The 18,259-nt window shown below is 37.5% G+C and overlaps 1 protein-coding gene across 5 annotated transcripts in view; it reads left to right on the top strand.

The window, feature by feature from the left end:
- Positions 1-17,930, top strand: part of LOC135106772 (arginine/serine-rich coiled-coil protein 2-like) — a 66,851-nt gene extending 48,921 nt beyond the window's left edge. For all 5 annotated transcript variants that reach the window (XM_064016068.1, XM_064016066.1, XM_064016067.1 and 2 more), the window contains 5 exons: positions 2,868-3,012; positions 7,733-7,821; positions 9,659-9,864; positions 10,832-11,120; positions 16,207-17,930. In XM_064016068.1, the coding sequence (XP_063872138.1) occupies positions 2,868-3,012; positions 7,733-7,821; positions 9,659-9,864; positions 10,832-11,120; positions 16,207-16,403 (926 nt within the window). In that variant the 3' untranslated portion in view covers positions 16,404-17,930. The remainder of the gene's footprint in view (positions 1-2,867; positions 3,013-7,732; positions 7,822-9,658; positions 9,865-10,831; positions 11,121-16,206) is intronic.
- Positions 17,931-18,259: the final 329 nt, after the last annotated feature.

Here is an 18,259-nt window from a genome sequence, read left to right as displayed (position 1 = left end):
GATTGAGCAGTGCAAGACTGGAGAAAACTCATGTGGAGCAGTAATTCAACTTTTCAGTTTGGAGCAAAGGGAACAGGCAAGCTTTATCACCCAGTAGGTGCTGCATGTGAAACAGCCAGACCAAGTGATGAAATGAACCTGCTTGGGTTTTGAGATGGGAAGAGTGGAGCTCTTTGTACTGCCAAAAAACAAAACTGAACAGCATCCTACATTACGCCTTCCTTTTCACCATGAATTATTTCTTGTAATATATGACTATTGCTGTGATTGTCATTCCAGAAACTTTATTTTATCGTAATTTATCATTTGTGCTTGTCCCATTTATATTTTCTAAACATCATCAAAACTGACAGTTCATCTTTTTCATTCAGTTTTGGTCAAGAACAATTCTGTTCTCAGCACTGTTGAATGTTTATAAATGCACAGTGATCACACAAAGAATATAAAGTAAAATAATTGGAAATAAAAATAAATGTGAAAGCTTTTTGTTTTTTTTTAAATAATTACAAAAGTGACAAATTTTCACACGATGACACCACCAGGTGCAAGGCTCAGTGTTTAGATATGACATAATATTAGTTTATTGTCTGCATTTAATATATTCTTATTTAAAATTACATTGGAACCTTAGTTACCGAAGGGCTCCTTTTTTAACAAATCTACTCATGAACAAAATTTTCATCTCGTTTCAGTTGCCATACCCATAATTCAGTTCTGAAACAAGCCATGTGGCAGCTGGCACACAAAGGAACATAGTATTCCTTGCTCTCTCTCTCTCTCTCTCTCTCTCTCTCTCTCTCTCTCTCTCTCTCTCTCTCTCTCTCTCTCTCTCTCTCTCTCTCTCTCTCTCTCTCTCTCTCTCTCTCTCTCTCTCTCTCTCTCTCTCTCTCTCTCTCTCTCTCTCTCTCTCTCTCTCTCTCTCTCTCTCTCTCTCTCTCTCTCTCTCTCTCTCTCTCTAGCTTTATTCTTCTTTATATAGTTGTAAATGAACATACTGTATTCATTCCCCAGCTGAGCAGTACCAGCTCTTTCTGAGGCTTGAGAAAAAATTATTGGAACTATGTTTGTTAGGGTGACTGAGCTGGAAGTCCCCCACTTGGCCTTGATCACTTTACTCACCTTAAACTGATTATCTGATTTTTGGACTCATATAGTGAGAACAGCCTCTAATTTACTCATGTCATCAGTTTCCAAATGCTTCTATAACGGGATTTCCCTGTATGGTTTTATGCACAAAGTTCTGTTGTAAAGGTTTAAAAAGCAATCATCTGGTATCTGTGAACAGATTAATCCATTTTATATTGATTCTTATGGGAAAAATAGTTTTGGTTTCTGAACATTTCAGATTTTGATTGGCATTCAGAAATAAATTAAGTTTGAGAACTGAAATTCCACTGTACTATATTATTCATTCATCAACTTTTAATAAACTGAATAAATAAGGTTGATAGATGTTCATTTGGCATCTCATCTTTGGACTTGGTGACAGCCAATTAGACTGCAGTTAAAAGATTCATAGATGCATTTCTAAAATTGATTTTTATGATTGTTTTGCTTTTGAATCCCTCCATCAGCTTACATATTTATAGCCTAAAATTTCATGATAATTAGATCATATGGTATTTGAAGGATATGGTGTATGTGTAAGAGAGGGTATTTTATCTGATACAATACTTTTGAAACAAGAAATTTATTTATTTATTCATTTTTCATTTTATTTATTTATTTTTATTTTATATTAATTTTTCCACAAACCATTTTTAAGTATGTAAATGAAAGAAGCATGTACTTCATAGGTGGTTTCTGAATTGCTCACTAGGGCACTGCTCTGTAAGAGTTTTTTTTTTCCTTTTTTTTCTTTTTTTTTTATGTTGGAGGAATACTGCCAAGAGCAACAAAAGTCCAGTGAAAAAAAAAAAAAAAAAAAAAAAAAAAGACCCACTGAGATGCCAGTCCCTGAATAGGGTCCAAAGCAGTTGTCAAAAATTGAAGGATAAGTGTCTTGAAACCTCCCTCTTAAAGGAATATCATTTCATAGGAAATACAGAAGCAGGCAGGGAGTTCCAGAGTTAACCAGAGAAAGAGATTAATGATTGAGAATACTGGTTAACTCTAGCATTAGAGAGGTGGATAGAATAGGGGTGAGAGAAAGAAGAAAGTCTTGTGCATTGAGGCCACAGGAGGAGGGGAGGCATGCAGTTAGCAAGATCAGAAGAGTAGTTGGCATGAAAATAGTGGTACAAGATAGCAAGAGATGCAACATTGCATTGATGAGAAAGAGGCTGAAGATAGTCAGTTAGAGGAGAGGAGTTGATGAGACGAAAAGCTTTTGATTCCACCCTGTCTAGAAGAGCAGTATGAGGGGAACCCCCCAGACATGTAAAGCATACTCCATACATGGATGCATAAGGCCCCTGTACAGAGTTAGCAGCTGGAAGGGTGAGAAAAACTGGTGGAGACGTCTCAGATGCCCAACTTCATAGGAGCTGTTTTAGCTAGAGATGAGATGTGAAGTTTCCAGTTTAGATCATAAGTAGAGGACAGACTGAGGATGTTCAATGTAGAAGAGGGGAACAGTTGAGTGTCATTGAAGAAGAGGGGATATTAGTCTGGAAGGTTGTGTTGAGTTGACAGATGGAGAAATTGAGTTTTTAAGGCATTGAACAATACCAAGTTTGCTCTGCCCCAATCATAAATTTTAGAGAGATCAGGAATTAGGCATTCTTTGGCTTCCCTGCATGAACTGTTTACTTCCTGAAGGGTTGGATGTCTACAGAAAGTGCAGGGCAGTATCATCAAAGGGAATAGAATCAGAATATAATGGATTTTGTAGGAATTATTAACTTATCATCTATTTCTTTTCTCAGGACACTCTGGACGAAGCAGGGATTCCCGTAAGGGTCGAGAAGAAGACCGAAAAAGGAAAGATGATGAGAGGCGGACCAGGCGATCACGTTCTCGTTCACGATCAAGAGACAGACGCAGGTCACGCTCAAGATCCAGAGATCGCAGGTGGGATGGGTCAGATTCAACAATATTATCATGTTCTCATTAACTCATGGCCTGGTGGAGTGGCTGGCGTAGCTCACAAGCAACAAGACCAGAGTTCAGTCTTTCACTGAGCAGGGACAGTGGATTTAGGTGTCTTACCTTTCATGCTTCAACTCCATTTCACCTAAAGGTGTTGCCACATTTGCATGAAATGTTCACAAAAAATTTTTTACTTTGCCTCAGAATTTAATTATGTCCATGACTGCATAAAGTACTGTTTTGGAAATGTTACTAGGATGTATGTGACATGTTCCCATCATGTAATGAGCAGTGTTACAAGGAAAATTCAAGGGCAAGTTTGGCAATGCCTTAACATCTAGAGGACTTAGTCAGGACATTGTGACCTTGCTGCTTTAAAGTAGTGGAAGATCAGCAGTCCTGGTCTCATGTTTGTGTAGGGTTCTATGAGAGCAAAAGTCTAACAGTCTTACCCTCCTATGTGTGTGCATGTTTGTATGTGTGTAAGAGTGAGAGACCTACATTACAATAAAAAAGAGATGGTCCATGCCACAGTTATTGGTATTAGTAGCCATTAATACCAATGTAGCTGATTCCTAATACATCTTGTTTTTTAAACCGTGACGTTGTGTCAACTTGTTGGAGACACTACAGGTTCCTGTAATAATTGTTGGTATGCCCTGCCCCTCCCCAACTAGAAACACCAATGATATTCGCAATTCATATGCAATTGAAAGTTATGTTGAAATATGATAATATATCAATATACCTCCGTGCTAAAGAAAAGTAGTATCCATCATTGTAAGGAAGAGATTAAAGTGTTTATGAATGCACGCATTCAGGCACCTTCACCTGTGAGTTATGGTTTGTTTACATTGTGTGGATCACCTGCCACATTGAAAGAGCTGTCAGCTTCCATCACCTCTTCAAGGTTTACAGCACCTTCACATGATATCAACATTTAAGTATTTTTTTAATGTATAAAACATTAAGTTTTAGTTATTCTTGGTCAGAAACATGTTATATACTCTAATTGGGCTTTTATCAAGCTTGTGCTAGCAAACAGCAATACCTAGTAAATGGAAAAAATTGTATTTATTTAACTGAATATAGCACATCATATTGAGAATGTGAAATGCTGAAATGGATTGGCAAACAAAAACAAGATAGGATATAGTACTACAGGCGTAGGAGATCGTAGGCTACGCAGTGAGGCTATAACACTACAGGCGTAGGAGATTGTAGGCTATGCAGTGGCAGGCAAGTTGGTTATTATTAGCTGGTATGTACGAACATCTCACCAATTTCAACATGAAGCCAATATGGTAATATTCTAGAGACCTTTCCTGCTGTTATTGCTGATTATTTTCCATTCTTTTACAGACACATTTAAATAGTGTTTGGGGGTTACAGGGGAGGTGGGTTTTTCCCCCCCACTCTTATGATTTACATCTGTTCAAATATGTCTGTAAAAGAATAGAACTAAAACAACTTATAATAATGGTTGGAAAGGACTCTAGAGTATTGCCACCACTTTTTCCAGATAAATTTTTATACTCTTGTCAGTTAATCTCATAATCACAAGCCCAGGACTCCATAACCTGATTCCAAACTAACTATACTAGTTGGCAACTAAGAAAACATTCCTGGTATAGTTTTGAAAACTCTTGAAAACAATGATTTCATTGCATACATTTGTAGCATATCTAGAACTCCATCTTGTGAATAAAGCTGAGGAGAGGTGAGTCTTCCCAGAGTTGTTCCCTAAGACCAGCAAAATCCATTCACATGCCTGTCGTAGAGAGGCTCTCACCTGCCTGTACACTCCAACTACTAGAGATAAGAGAATGTGCATTCCCAACTGCAAATATATATATGCAAATAGACCATTTAAGCAGGAAAACTTTTAAAGCACTGTTCAGCTGATTGCTTTGGCTGGTACATGAGACACTTCAGAGCTGCCAACCTGTGTGAAGAGTGCTGTTGGCGTTGGTTTCTCCTAACACCACATCGAGTTTAAAAAACACATTTGCAAAGTTAGTAAGAGTATATAGGACATGGGACATGGTGTTATGATTTACTAACACTAGTGTTTAAAAAAAATTGCCCCCCCCCTCTCTCTCTCTCTCTCTCTCTCCTCTCCTCTCTCTCTCTCTCTCCTCTCTCTCTCTCTCTCCCTCCTCTCTCTCTCTCTCTCTCGCTCTCTCTCTCTCTCTCTCTCTCTCTCTCTCTCTCTCTCTCTCTCTCTCTCTCTCTCTCTCTCTCTCTCTCTCTCTCTCTCTCTCTCTCTCATCCATTATTGCTGGGGTCAACCCATTACCCTAATAGCATCTTGTGTGATAAAAAGAACCATAAGTCACAAATCTTAATAGCTTGATGTTTACTTTTCTTAGGATATTAATATCACGAGTTCTGAGAAGTTCATTACTGGATAAATGCCTTCATTGAATTGTTAGTCACAACAGTGCTTGTCTTTCCCAAGTTTTTCCTGCAAGTTTTCAGTCTCATATCTTTGTTCTGTTATTAATTAGTCTGCCATTTTTTGAGGTCTTGTCAGTCTATCTGACGCTCATTGTGCTTTTTCTAGTCTTATGTGTTGGTATTTTATTATGTATGATTTTATTTTAGGTTGTTCTCAAATTCATGATTGTCATGGATTTATTTTTTTAATTGATGTTTTTTATCCACATCTTGCATCATCTATGGTTATAATCTTAAAGGTACATTAATATTGACAGGCCATGTGTTTGAATATCTCATGATATATCTGTGCTAGCCATATTAATTTCATCCAGTAGTGGTGTCTTTTATTGTGAAGCTAATAACTGCATCTGATGTTAGATATTAAACTGAAGGGAAAATTATGGACATTGTGAAAAGAACATTAGATGCAAGAGTGTTGTCTGTTAAGTAAAGACAGGAATGTATGGAAAACAATTCTGAATTCATGAATGGAGAAAAGACCTCAATAGTCTTGACAGGAGGTTCACTCACATTTGGTCTGATCAGTAGCTCAATTCAGGTGAAGGAGAGGGAATAAGGTTATTAGGGTGTTTTGGTGCAGCATGGGGTAAAGCAGCTTTGCTTCTGGATCCTGCTGTAGCAATTCCTAATTGTGCTGTGCTAGTGACCCTCATGTATTGTGGTGTAGTAAGGATTGGTCCTCATTGTCTTAGAGCCCAACTTGATGGTAAAGATGTGAGGGGAATGATTGTAAATGTATTTAAGTGAATACCTTTTTGGCCTGTCCACATTTCAGGATAATGTCAGTCTAAAGATAGTTTTGTTTATTTATTTATTTAGTTATTTAGTTATATTTTGTTTGTGGGCACTTTGTCTTGGCTGCCCTTCAGTAGATTGATCTATTGGTTTATTTATTTATAAATTGTTTAGCATTTTTTTTTGGTAAGCTTTTTTTATGTAGGCTTTTTTTGCATGTAGGCCTTCCATTCCTAATGGATTGCATGATCACAACAACTCAACTTATGCCTGTCCTCAGGTAAGGGAGAATGTGTTTTAGAAGACAAGGCTATGCTGTCTCCTTGTGACTAATTATTCAGATCCTAGAACTGTTTTGAGCTTTACATCTACAGACTATGTATTTTTTGTCTTCTCTAGGATACCTTCTTTGAATAGAGATCCCCAGCCTGAAATATACTGTAGGTGGATAGTTTTTGCCACACAATTATGTAACTTTCAAAACTTTATTTGCATTAGTTTCAGTGAGGGTTATATGCAGTGTTTCTGCAGTTTCTAAATTACATACTTTGTTACCTGCAAAATGTTGAGGATGAGGATTGTCATTATTTTCATCCACATTTATTCTATTTTTTTTCAGTTGAGTTTGTGAAAATAATTCTAAAACATGTTGGAAATTCAGATTTTATGCTTTTCTTTGTCTTTTCAATGTTAAATATTCTCTCTCTCTCTCTCTCTCTCTCTCTCTCTCTCTCTCTCTCTCTCTCTCTCTCTCTCTCTCTCTCTCTCTCTCTCTCTCTCTCTCTCTCTCTCTCTCTCTCTCTCTCTCTCTCTCTCTCTCTCTCTCTCTCTCTCTCTCTCTCTCTCTTTTCTTGCAGAGGGTCAGTTTAATTTCTAAATTAATGCAGAAACTTATATCCAACATCTTTTATCTTTTACCACCCATTTCTGAACTATGTTTATATAGCAAGGCTGAGATATCCCTCAAAAGATTAATGTAGAGACAAAGTTTTGCCTCATTGTTTAAAATGCAACTATTGAGTGGAAGGTTTCCAATATCCATCTCCTTTTTGGTTGTAGAAAATACAATAGCAACATTCTTCCAGCTATGTCACACAGAGTGCATGGGAAGGCCACATCCTTGTACCACTGAAGGAAATACAATGTATACTTTGATAAAATCCTGTTGCTGGGGTTATGTTTTGGTACATTATATTTGTGTGCCTTGTTTTGGCTACCCTCCACTTCAGGGGAGACAGCCTTGGTATATGTATATGTATGTACATTAATATGTAGTGTTTATATATAAAATTCATGTCAAATTTAGTTACATTGTGAATCACTTCCCTGCAAAAGCAGAGACCTAGCAGCAGCTCTTTGATAGTTTGAATTTATGTCTGGATTTTCATGAAAATCTTGAGCTAAAAAAAAGTTTGTTATGGGACTGCTTGTGAGGTGAAGAATAGGTAGCATGTGGATGTATATAGTTTGTGGGAATTTTTTTTGACATAAATGCCTTCCTTAGGTCAAGGTCACGGTCCAGGTCCAGGTCTAGAGAGAGGCACCGCCGTAGCCGCAGCCATGAGAGGAAGAGACCTTTGGACATCAGAAAAGGTAAGTTGGTACAGTTTTTGGTAAGGATGCGTGAGTGTATTTGTACACCTGGTGTGTTTGATGATGAATTATTAGAGTCCCTTATTATGCTTTGATATTTTGTGTGACACTGTATCTTGCAGCACAAGGCAATCCAGTGATCTATGTTTTATTTTGCAATATATATATATATATAAATATATATATATATATATATATATATATATTATATATATATATATATATATATATATATATATATATTATATATATATATATATATAATATATATATATATATATATATATATATATATATATATATATATATATATATATATATATACATACATACATACATACATACATACAGTGGAACCTCAGTTACCAAACATCTCCCTTTCTGAACAACTCAGTTTTGGAACAAAAAAATTAACTCTTAATTGCTTCAGTTGCCATACCATAATTTGGTTTTCAAATAAAGTTACTTGATTTTAAATACTACAAGACGTAGCAAAATCTCCCATTTATTACTAATTTATAGTTTCTAAATATTTCCTTAATTTTTATATATTTGGAGGGGAGACAGAGGGTATGACAGTAATTCAATCTTTGAAATAAGTTAAATGTAATCCCATTGAAGAAGTTGAAGAACCTTGATGTAAACAAACAAGGTTTGATGCTCAGTAGTAATCCCAAGCTTCTGGTGGCTCTCTCTGTGACCCACAACATCATCACTACTGCACAACTGCATTTTCCCACTAGCTTTTCCCAGCATCTAGATGTCTAAGTGTTATGATCACCTTCATTTTGGCAGTGGGTGGGTTTCCTCTCTGTGTCACTCTGTAAGGCTTCCTTCACATGATCAGTGACAAAGAGAATGCCTGCATGGTCTAAACAATATCTTTTGATGAGTTCTGTGTCACTAAGTTCATTTAATACATCCTTTCTAGGTAAAAAAATTTCTAAGCTGAAGATGTTGTGGAGTGGCCACCTTAGCAGTGGGAGTGTCAGTCATTACCTGCTAAGACATGGTGGATGAATGTCTGAGAAGAGATTAATCGATTTTACATTGATTTATATGGGGAAAATAGTTTTGTTTTTTTAACATTATGGATTTCGAACAGTATCCAAGAACAAATTCAGTTAAAAAACCAAGGTTCCATTGTACATATAAACCGACACATATAGAAAAAAGTAACAAACAATTGGTGAGTTGTATAAGCCATTCCAAGGTCCATAAGCCTTCCAAGGGTTTAGGCCATCAAGGGCATGGAAAACATCATTGCAAAGAATTTTAATAGGTGGCATGAAGTAGTCAGAGGGTGGAGGAGAGGGAGGAACAAGCCCAGAATCGTTCAAGGTAGAGTTTTTAGCAAAGGTTTAAGCGAAGAGTTCAGCTTTAGAAATAGATGTGATAGCAGTAGTGCCATCTGGTTGAAATAAAGGAGGGAAAGTAGAAGAAGCAAAGTTATTGGAGATATTTTTGGCTAGATGCCAGAAGTCACAAGGGGAGTTAGATCTTGAAAGGTTTTGACATTTTCTGGTAATGAAGGAGTTTTTGGGTAGTTGGAGAACAGACTTGGCAATTGCCACTTTAACAAAATTGCAAGAGTGACAGATAAGCAAAACAAACAATGAGTGAGGTGACATCAGAATTCTCATGAAGTAGATTTATTAAATAAAAAAATTTTCTTCCTTTAATCTCCTACAAATCTTGGGTGCTTGTTCAAGGATGTTAGCTTTGCTAATGTTTTGTGTATGGTAATGTGGCTGTGAAGACTGAGAAAACACCTACACCTGAATGACTTCATCATAACTTTAGCTTTGTTAGTTATATAATTTTTCTTGGTCAACAGAGGCTCAACAGAAACTTGCGGCCCTGAAAGCAGCTAATCCAGATCTGACAGCAGCAGAACTTCTAAAGAGGAGTATGGATGCTCAAGTTGTTGAAGTCCAGAAGCAAACAGGCATTACCCTGCCATCATATTACAACCCTGCAGCAATGAATCCTATGAAATTTGCTGAACAAGAGCGTAAGAAGAAATTACTTTGGGGCAACAAGGTAAGAACACAGTTTGGTGTACATATAAATGTGGGCTGTAGCATATCACAACCTGCTAAATATTTCTTTTAATAATAAATTAATTACATAAACTTCACACTTTCTGTATTATGATTACAAAGTCTTAGTCCTGCTGAGGAGTGTGTGGCCACCTGAACTGATTTTCATACAGCAGATTCAATTTTCAGTGATGAGGTGATGCACTGGACAGTGTTCTCTCTTTTCTTGAAAACTCTTCTTAACCAAACATAGCATGATTAAAATTTATTCCATAAGTGGTAATTCACCTGTAGAATGGCCATTATTTGACTATGAGTGCAGGTGGTGAGCACTTAATGGAGTGTGATGGTTGTTTTTGTTATATGCAAGCATGTACTTTTGGCAGTTTGAGATGTGGTCTTGTTAACATAGTGATAGGGCTTAACCACAACTCTCACAGTAGTAGACCATCCTTATTGACACACTATTCAAGGTTAGTGATAGTGCAAAATAAATTGTAAGGGAAACTAATTTTGCAAAGAAATGTTGAGAATTTGTTGTGAAGGACACAGTGTACTCAACTAATTACTACATACTCATTTGAAAAAGCCTAGTGCCCCAAATAAAGTTCCCATTTGACTGCAGGTAATGAACCACATGATCAGTGGTTAAGTACACATATCTGTTTCTATTTCTGAGCATAACAAAAATGCTGTCCAAGACATCACCTTTTCAAAATTCAGTAACTCACTGTGTAGCCATTACTTCCATATATCGTAAATGATATATGGAAGTAACACAGGAGTTTACTCCTAATTCTGGATATTACTCTAATTACTCTGAAATTAAGTGAAATTAAATGTATGTATTTAGTTCATTCTTTTTGTAACATTTAATATTTAGGTCTCCCATACATGACACATGTTTGAAAAAAGGTTAGCAGTATCACTTAAAGAATATCTTTGAAATATTGTTGTCTTTGTTGCAGAATAAGACTCAACCAAACCCCCTCCTTGGCAGTCAAGCTGGCCCTGCAGAAAGTCCACAGGGAATGAATTCAGGAATTGCTGGAAGTAATTTTGGAAGCAAGTTTTCATCTCCAGCAACTTCAAGACCATCAGCTATGGCATTGTCACATGCAGCAACAAGCAGCAGCAGTAGTAGCAGCACCACCACTGGGGGACAAGCAGCTCTATGGGCCAACACTAGATTTTCCAATGACAGAGATGGCAAGATGGCTGAGAAGTTCCGCAGGCTTATGGGGGTTAAGAATACAGGTGAGTTTCAGTTAGTGATTTTGTATGAAAATCTCAAGAAATATTTTTCTGTGTAGAACATATTTAAATACTGAAGGTCTAATGTGACTCTCTCTCTCTCTCTCTCTCTCTCTCTCTCTCTCTCTCTCTCTCTCTCTCTCTCTCTCTCTCTCTCATCTCTCTCTCTCTCTCTCTCTCTCTCTCTCTCTCTCTCTCTCTCTCTCTCTCTCTCTCTCTCTCCAAAAAAAAACTAAGATATAATGGGTACCATATCATACCTGTGCGCAAAGCAACCATGTGTGTAGTATAACACCTAAAGCCTAGATTTTTAGCTTTTCTCACCATTTAGCTGCTGGGTGTGATTGAAGAACACAAGGTTGAGGTGTATGGATAGGTGCAAGTAGAGAGTTTTCCTTGGCCACTGCTTTGAGGAATGTCTCATAAACAGATGTCAGCAAATATGTTACATTAAATATTTCCTCGACCTTTCATTCAGAGCCTGTTCTGAGATGTATCCATTCGTTTCCTTGATCTTTCATTCAAAGCCTGTCCCTCACAACTATAGAGTAGTAACGTATCAGATATTTGCCTCAGCCTTGGCCTCTGTCTCTGGAACATCTGTTGTGAAAATATTATCCACATTTTAAAACAAAGGATCCACATCAATATCCACTACTGTATTTTCAGAGAACATACTTACTTAGAGGAATGGCATGTGTAGAGAACCTTGATATCATTGCTTTAACAGAAACTTGGTTAGATATCTCGGGAAAAGTGTTTAATCCAGAGGTTATACAATATTCTATAAAGACGGAAAACAGGAGAGGAGGAAGTGTTGCATTATATGTTAGGGACACATTGCAGTGTTGTATTAACAGTAGAATTAAAACATATAGCAAAACAATTGATACAGGTATTAAGATGTTAAGGAAGGATCACAGTCAGTAGTACTGGGATTAGTGTACAGGCCACTGAACTATATAAAGGAAATTAACACCTAATTATGGCAGGAAATAAATAGAGCAGGCAGGTACTGTCAGGTATGTGTGGTAGATTTTAAATTTAGGAATATTGACTAGAGCCTGATGGTGGGTAACAGGGAAGCAAAAGAATTTCGCAAAGTAATTCAGGTTAATTCAAAACAGGTAATTGTAGAACCCACAAGGGGGAACAATATTCTAGATTTAATTTTAACTAACAGGGAGGAAGCAGTCATACAGGTAGAGGTTGAAGGACAGCTAGGTAAAAGTGACCATTGGGAAATTAGGTACAAATTAAAATGGGAGGAAACTTTTAGAAGCAAAAACGCTAATAAAATGCCTGACTTCAGGAGAGCAGATTTTGAGGGATTAAAAAGGTACCTCCAAGGAGTTGACTGGCAACGGACACAGGGTGAGGTCAGGTCCAGGATGGAGTTGAGAGAGATAAGGCAGTATGATAGAGGTGAGGTGTGAGGGTGTAGGGCAAGAGATAAGAAGTGTCTGGAAGAGTCAGAGGAGAGAGAGTGAGGGGGAGATATGTGTGAATATGTTGGAGGGTCAGGTCATGCTGAGATGGGAGAGTTGAGATTGAGATGGGAGAGTTGAGATTGAGGCGAGTAGATGAGGGAGTGGAGAGAGGGGAATGGGCCCAGATGAGAGGATTAGGTGAAGTAAATGTAGATGAGTTATATAAATATTTTGTAGATAAATTGTATATAGGACAGTTAGCAGACATCCCATATAGAGCAATAAGGTCACAGAAAAATTACCCAAAATGGATGACTGTTAGGTTAAAACACTATATAGGGCAGAAGAGAAGTATATATAAGAAATTAAAGGCAGGAGAAGAGATTTTAAGGCCACTATATAATTAATTAGTTAGAGCAGTCAGGAGGTTAATGAGGAAAGCTAAAAGCAATTATGAATTAAAGGTAGCCAGCCAGGCAAAGACAAACCCCAAGGGATTTTATCAGGTATATAGGACAAAGAATAAAGAAGCTATAGATCTATTAAAGGCAGCAGATGGGGAGCTGGTTAGTTCTGGGGAGGGGATTAGTAAAATTTTGAATGAGTATTTTTTAACTGTCTATACCCAGGAAAACATGCAGGACATGCCGAATAGTGAACAGATGTTTAGAGCAGATAAGAATGAGAGGCTGACAGATATTACTATAACTAAGGAGATAATGGAACTGGAGATAGATAGGCTAAAAACGTTCAAGATACCAGGACCAGATGAAATATATCCCAGAGCACTAAAGAAATGCAAAGAGGTCATTAGTGAGCCATTAGTTTCTGTCTTTAGGAAATCACTTGAGTCAGGTGAGGTACCAATAATGTGAGGGCAGGCTAATGTAGTACCCATCTTTAAGAAAGGAGATAAAACTTTAATGTCTAATTATAGACCTGTCAGCTTAACTTCTGTTGTAGGTAAAATAATGGAGTCAGTAATAGCAAAGAACATTAGGGAGCATTTAGACTAATATAACTTGATAAATCAGTCACATCATGGCTTCACAAAGGGGAAGTCTTGCCTGACAAACGTGTTAAGTTTTTACAATAAAGTGTACGAGGCAGCAGATAGTGGTGATAGTTAAGACATCTTATATCTGGACTTCGCTAAAGCATTTGACAAGGTACCCCCCATCAGAGATTCCTGAAGGTGTTAGGCTGGATAAGGTCATGGCTAAGCGACAGGCGACAGAGTTGTATTAATCAGCTCTAAATCCGAGTGTAGTCAAGTAATTAGTTGGGTGCCACAAGGATCAGAATTAAGGCCATTGTTGTTTTTAATATATATCAATGACTTGGATAGTGGAATTAGTAGTGATGTTAGTAAATTTGCAGATGACACAAAGATAGGTAGATTAATTAGGTCAGAATTGGATGCCATTGCCTTGTAGGCAGATTAGATACAGTAAAATCCTTCTTATCCGGCATCAACGGGACCGCCGACATGCCGGATACTTGAATATTGCCGGATACTTGAATAGAAGTGAAATTATGTCCACAATCACCACCCTACACTCACGCATCTTACCATAACAAAAGATCAGCTGATCTTAATCAGCAGCTGATCTGATCAGCTGCTTAAGTGTAAGCACAACATGCTTCCTCTTTTCTACAACTTTAGGCATGATGAAGGCGTCAGGCGATAAACAGTGCACACGCAGGACTGAGTCACAGTAAACACAGTGCAGTGGGCCACGGGTGGCACAAAGCAGTGCGCTCTGGTGGCGAGGGGACAAAGTATGCCTCGCGCGGGAATTTTAATCAATTTTATGAGTACACATTGATTTTTTATTGATTTTAAGGCTCGGGGAAAAATGTGCCGGATACTCGAATGCCGGATGAGAGGGATTTTACTGTAGGATGAACAAATGGACGGATAGATGGCAAATGCAGCTTAATATCAACAAATGCAAAGTACAGAGTACAAAGTAGCATAGGTAGAGGAAACCTAAACAGTAGGTACACAATAAACAACAAAACTCTGGTAGGTTCAGGGTACAAAAAAATTTAGGAGTTATGGTTAGGTCTGAACTCCATCTAGGAAAGCAATGCATAGAGGCCAGAAACAGCAAATAAGGTATTGGGATTAATTTTTAGGAGTGTTAAAAAACAGAAGGCCCAAAATAATATTAAAGTTATATTTGGCGCTGGTCAGACCTCATCTAGACTACGCTGTGCAGTTCTGGTCCCCATGTTACATACAGGAAGGATATAGGTCTATTAGAATTAGTACAAAGGAGAATGACTAAAAGGATACATGGAATGAGGAATATTCCTTAAGAGGCAAGATTGAAGCTGTTAAATTTACATTCTTAAGAGAGACATAGGTTATAACAAGGGGGATGTAAGCAAAATTCTTAGGATCAGCAACTGGGACAGAACAAGAAATAATGGGTTCAAGCTTGAAAAATTTTGGTTTAAAGAAATTGGTTCTCAAATAGTGGTAGATGAATGGAACAGTCAGTAATCAAGTTATTAGTGCTAAGACATTAGGGAGCTTTAAGAGATTAGACAGATTTATGGATGGGGATGATAGGTGGAAATAGGTAGGTATATTTCATACTGGAACTGCCATGTGTAAGCCTGGTGGCTTCTTGCAGCTTCCCTTATTCCTTATGTTCTTATGTTCTTATGAGTGATGGAGACTGAATGGTATAGAATGAGTGAGGGAGAGATGGAGGTATGATTCCATTGTCGCTTTATCTTTGACAGATAAGGGGCGAGGAAATGACATAGAGTGAGGTTTTAGGCAAGATTAGGGAAGAATGGACATAGAGTAGATGGAGGAAGGAAGAAAGGAGTTCATAAAGGGAGGAAAGGAGAGTACTTAGGGCAAGGAAGTTGAAGAAGACTGAAGTAGGAGGATGGGAATAAGTGGAGAAAGTAGAGAGAATAAATATAAGCAGGAAGGGTGAGGAGGGAGTGAAGAATTATAGAGAGAGGAAGTAGTGAAAAATAAGTATTCCTTTTTCCTGTTTGCTTCTCCTTTGTGCTCTTCCTCCATCCATGCCCTTCGCTCTTCAACTCCATCCATTTCTTTGCCCCTTGTACTCCCCTTCCCCAGTTACATCTGCAGTTACATTCTTTTAATACATTATACATTTTTCATTTTTATTACATCTTTTTCTATTTATCTTTTATTTATCCATTAATTTTTCCTCTTCTCTTATTCTCTCCTTTCTGAAGCTTTGTATCACAGATACAACGAACTCTGTATTATTGTAATGTGTAAAAATTATTCACATTGGCATTTGTAACTGTGGATATGGAGGTAAAAGTAATCCATAACCATTTCCACATCTGAAGATGTAAGTATTTTAACATTGCAATATTATCCACAACCACATTTTATGAGAAATACATATCTGGCTCTGCCTCCACATCCCCAGAACTCTAAAATTTAGTTTCTAGTGCATCACTAATACAGAGCAAGCAGTTGCTTCAAAAGTCCTTTTGATAATCTCCATTTTTGTCTATAACTACAGATCAATCCTTGAAGAGCTCTTACAAGAAAACTATTAAACTATGGTTGTCTGAAAGATATTTCTTTTAGTGAAATGTATAAATCTTTATATATTTGAATAGGGAACATTTATGTGTTTTTGTGTTTACAGGAGGTGATGGAGCTGCACTTCCCAGTAAGGAAGGTGGTGGTGGAGAGGGCAACAAAGATAAAGGTATTGACATCCTTCAAAAACAAGAAAGTATGTTTTCTTCAATGGAAAGGCAATATGAGATGGCAAGGATTGCTACCCATACTCATAAAGGATTTGGTTTAGGCTTTACTAGTCAGTCATTTATACCAAAGTAATAATTTCATTGTTGACAGTCTCTCAAGCACCCAGTTTCAGTCTTGTATATACATGTTGTGGAGCGTCATAGAAGATAACTCGTGAAGAAAGTCTTCAGTGTAGGTATTCGGTCTAGACAGAGGATTGACCTATCAGTGTGATCATTGATGAAAGGCTAGACTCCTAGTTTACATCTCCTGTTGCCTCTTTCACCAGTAATAAATTTCTGAGACAATTTTGAGTCAGTGAGGGTATCACCAAAGCCAAGACTCAGACTACATATGGCCTTCCCCTCCATTTTCTTGTAATTTATAGTTGTTGCTGTGAGACAGTGGAAAAACTACTGTTCTGCCATCTTGGTCACTGGTCTGAGTCTTGCCTCTATGTCAATATGGTCAGTGTCTGCACCAAAAAAAAATAGATAATGAAATGATTCATTGTTAAGGTTAACTTAAATATTGTGACAAGCCTCCATTCTCTCTCTCTCTCTCTCTCTCTCTCTCTCTCTCTCTCTCTCTCTCTCTCTCTCTCTCTCTCTCTCTCTCTCTCTCTCTCTCTCTCTCTCTCTCTCTCTCTCTCTCTCTCTCTCTCTCTCTCTCTCTCTCTCTCTCTCTCTCTCTCTCTCTCATTTGATCTAAAGGTAAACAATATAATTTAAAAGAGTGAACTACAGTTCCAGTGCCACCTTTCATCAATACTCTCCAAATGGCTTTATTTTGATGCCAGACATCATTTGCAGCTAGTCATTATTATCAGGATTCTCTCTCTCTCTCTCTCTCTCTCTCTCTCTCTCTCTCTCTCTCTCTCTCTCATCTCTCTCTCTCTCTCTCTCTCTCTCTCTCTCTCTCTCTCTCTCTCTCTCTCTCTCTCTCTCTCTCTCTCTCTCTCTCTCTCTCTCTCTCTCTCTCTCTCTCTCTCTCTCTCTCTCTCAGACAGAATTATTCTTTTGAGCCAAAAATATGGCATTCACTGACTTGGTATTGATAAGACTAAACAAGATATAGTTTGCTGACACTTCAGCATTGATGAACCTATTTTCACATAGTGCATTTCCCTCTCCATTTTCTGCATCAGGGTATATAAACTGGTGTTTCACCTTTTTGCTGGTTTATGTGTAAGCCTCATTTTTGTTATTTGGATATCCATTTTTGAACTAAGTTATATCTTCAGGAGATTTTTCATGCAGTTATGTATATGTTCCTGCAGTTTTTAGTTCTGAAAATAGTATGGTGTAGGTATGCAAACTTGAAAGAATTCTTGCATGTGTAAGTTAATGATTCTTATAAAAAAGCTGTCAAAACTTAGATTTTATCTAGAAGATGGCACTACAATATACTGAAAGCTTCTCCAAGTGATTGCATTTAGTTAGCTTTACATACCTACAGTTTCAATATGGTTTATAATTTTTTAGGGATCATATGGAACTAAACCATACTGAAAAAAAAAAAATCTAAGAACTGCAAATACCTAAATAGAATAGGGAAAATGTCCCCAGATTTGTACGAGTATTTTAAGACACTGCAATAAAACATCAACAATGCAAGAAATTTGCACACCATGTTTTTACCCAGTTTTTATACCAGGCTGACAATCTCCTTAAAAGGTAGGTAGCAAAAACAAGGCAGCACACCTTGGTTCTCTATAGGAATAAGAATAGAAAGGGGCTGGGGGGGTGAATCTCCAGTCTTTTTTAGTCACCTTAAATAACACATAGGGAATACCATAACAGTATGGAGTGTACAAGCAAAGCCATACCTTCCCTCACCACAGGGAAAGTTATATTTGCAGAGAAATATGCATCAGGGAGTTAACATTGAGAAGTCCCAGCCCAGCCAGCTATTAAACACCAGGTGTTGCTAATATAAGCATGACATCA

This window comes from Scylla paramamosain, chromosome 14, assembly GCF_035594125.1.
Source record: "Scylla paramamosain isolate STU-SP2022 chromosome 14, ASM3559412v1, whole genome shotgun sequence".
Taxonomy (NCBI): domain Eukaryota; kingdom Metazoa; phylum Arthropoda; class Malacostraca; order Decapoda; family Portunidae; genus Scylla; species Scylla paramamosain.
This window is presented reverse-complemented; position numbering and strand designations above follow the sequence as displayed.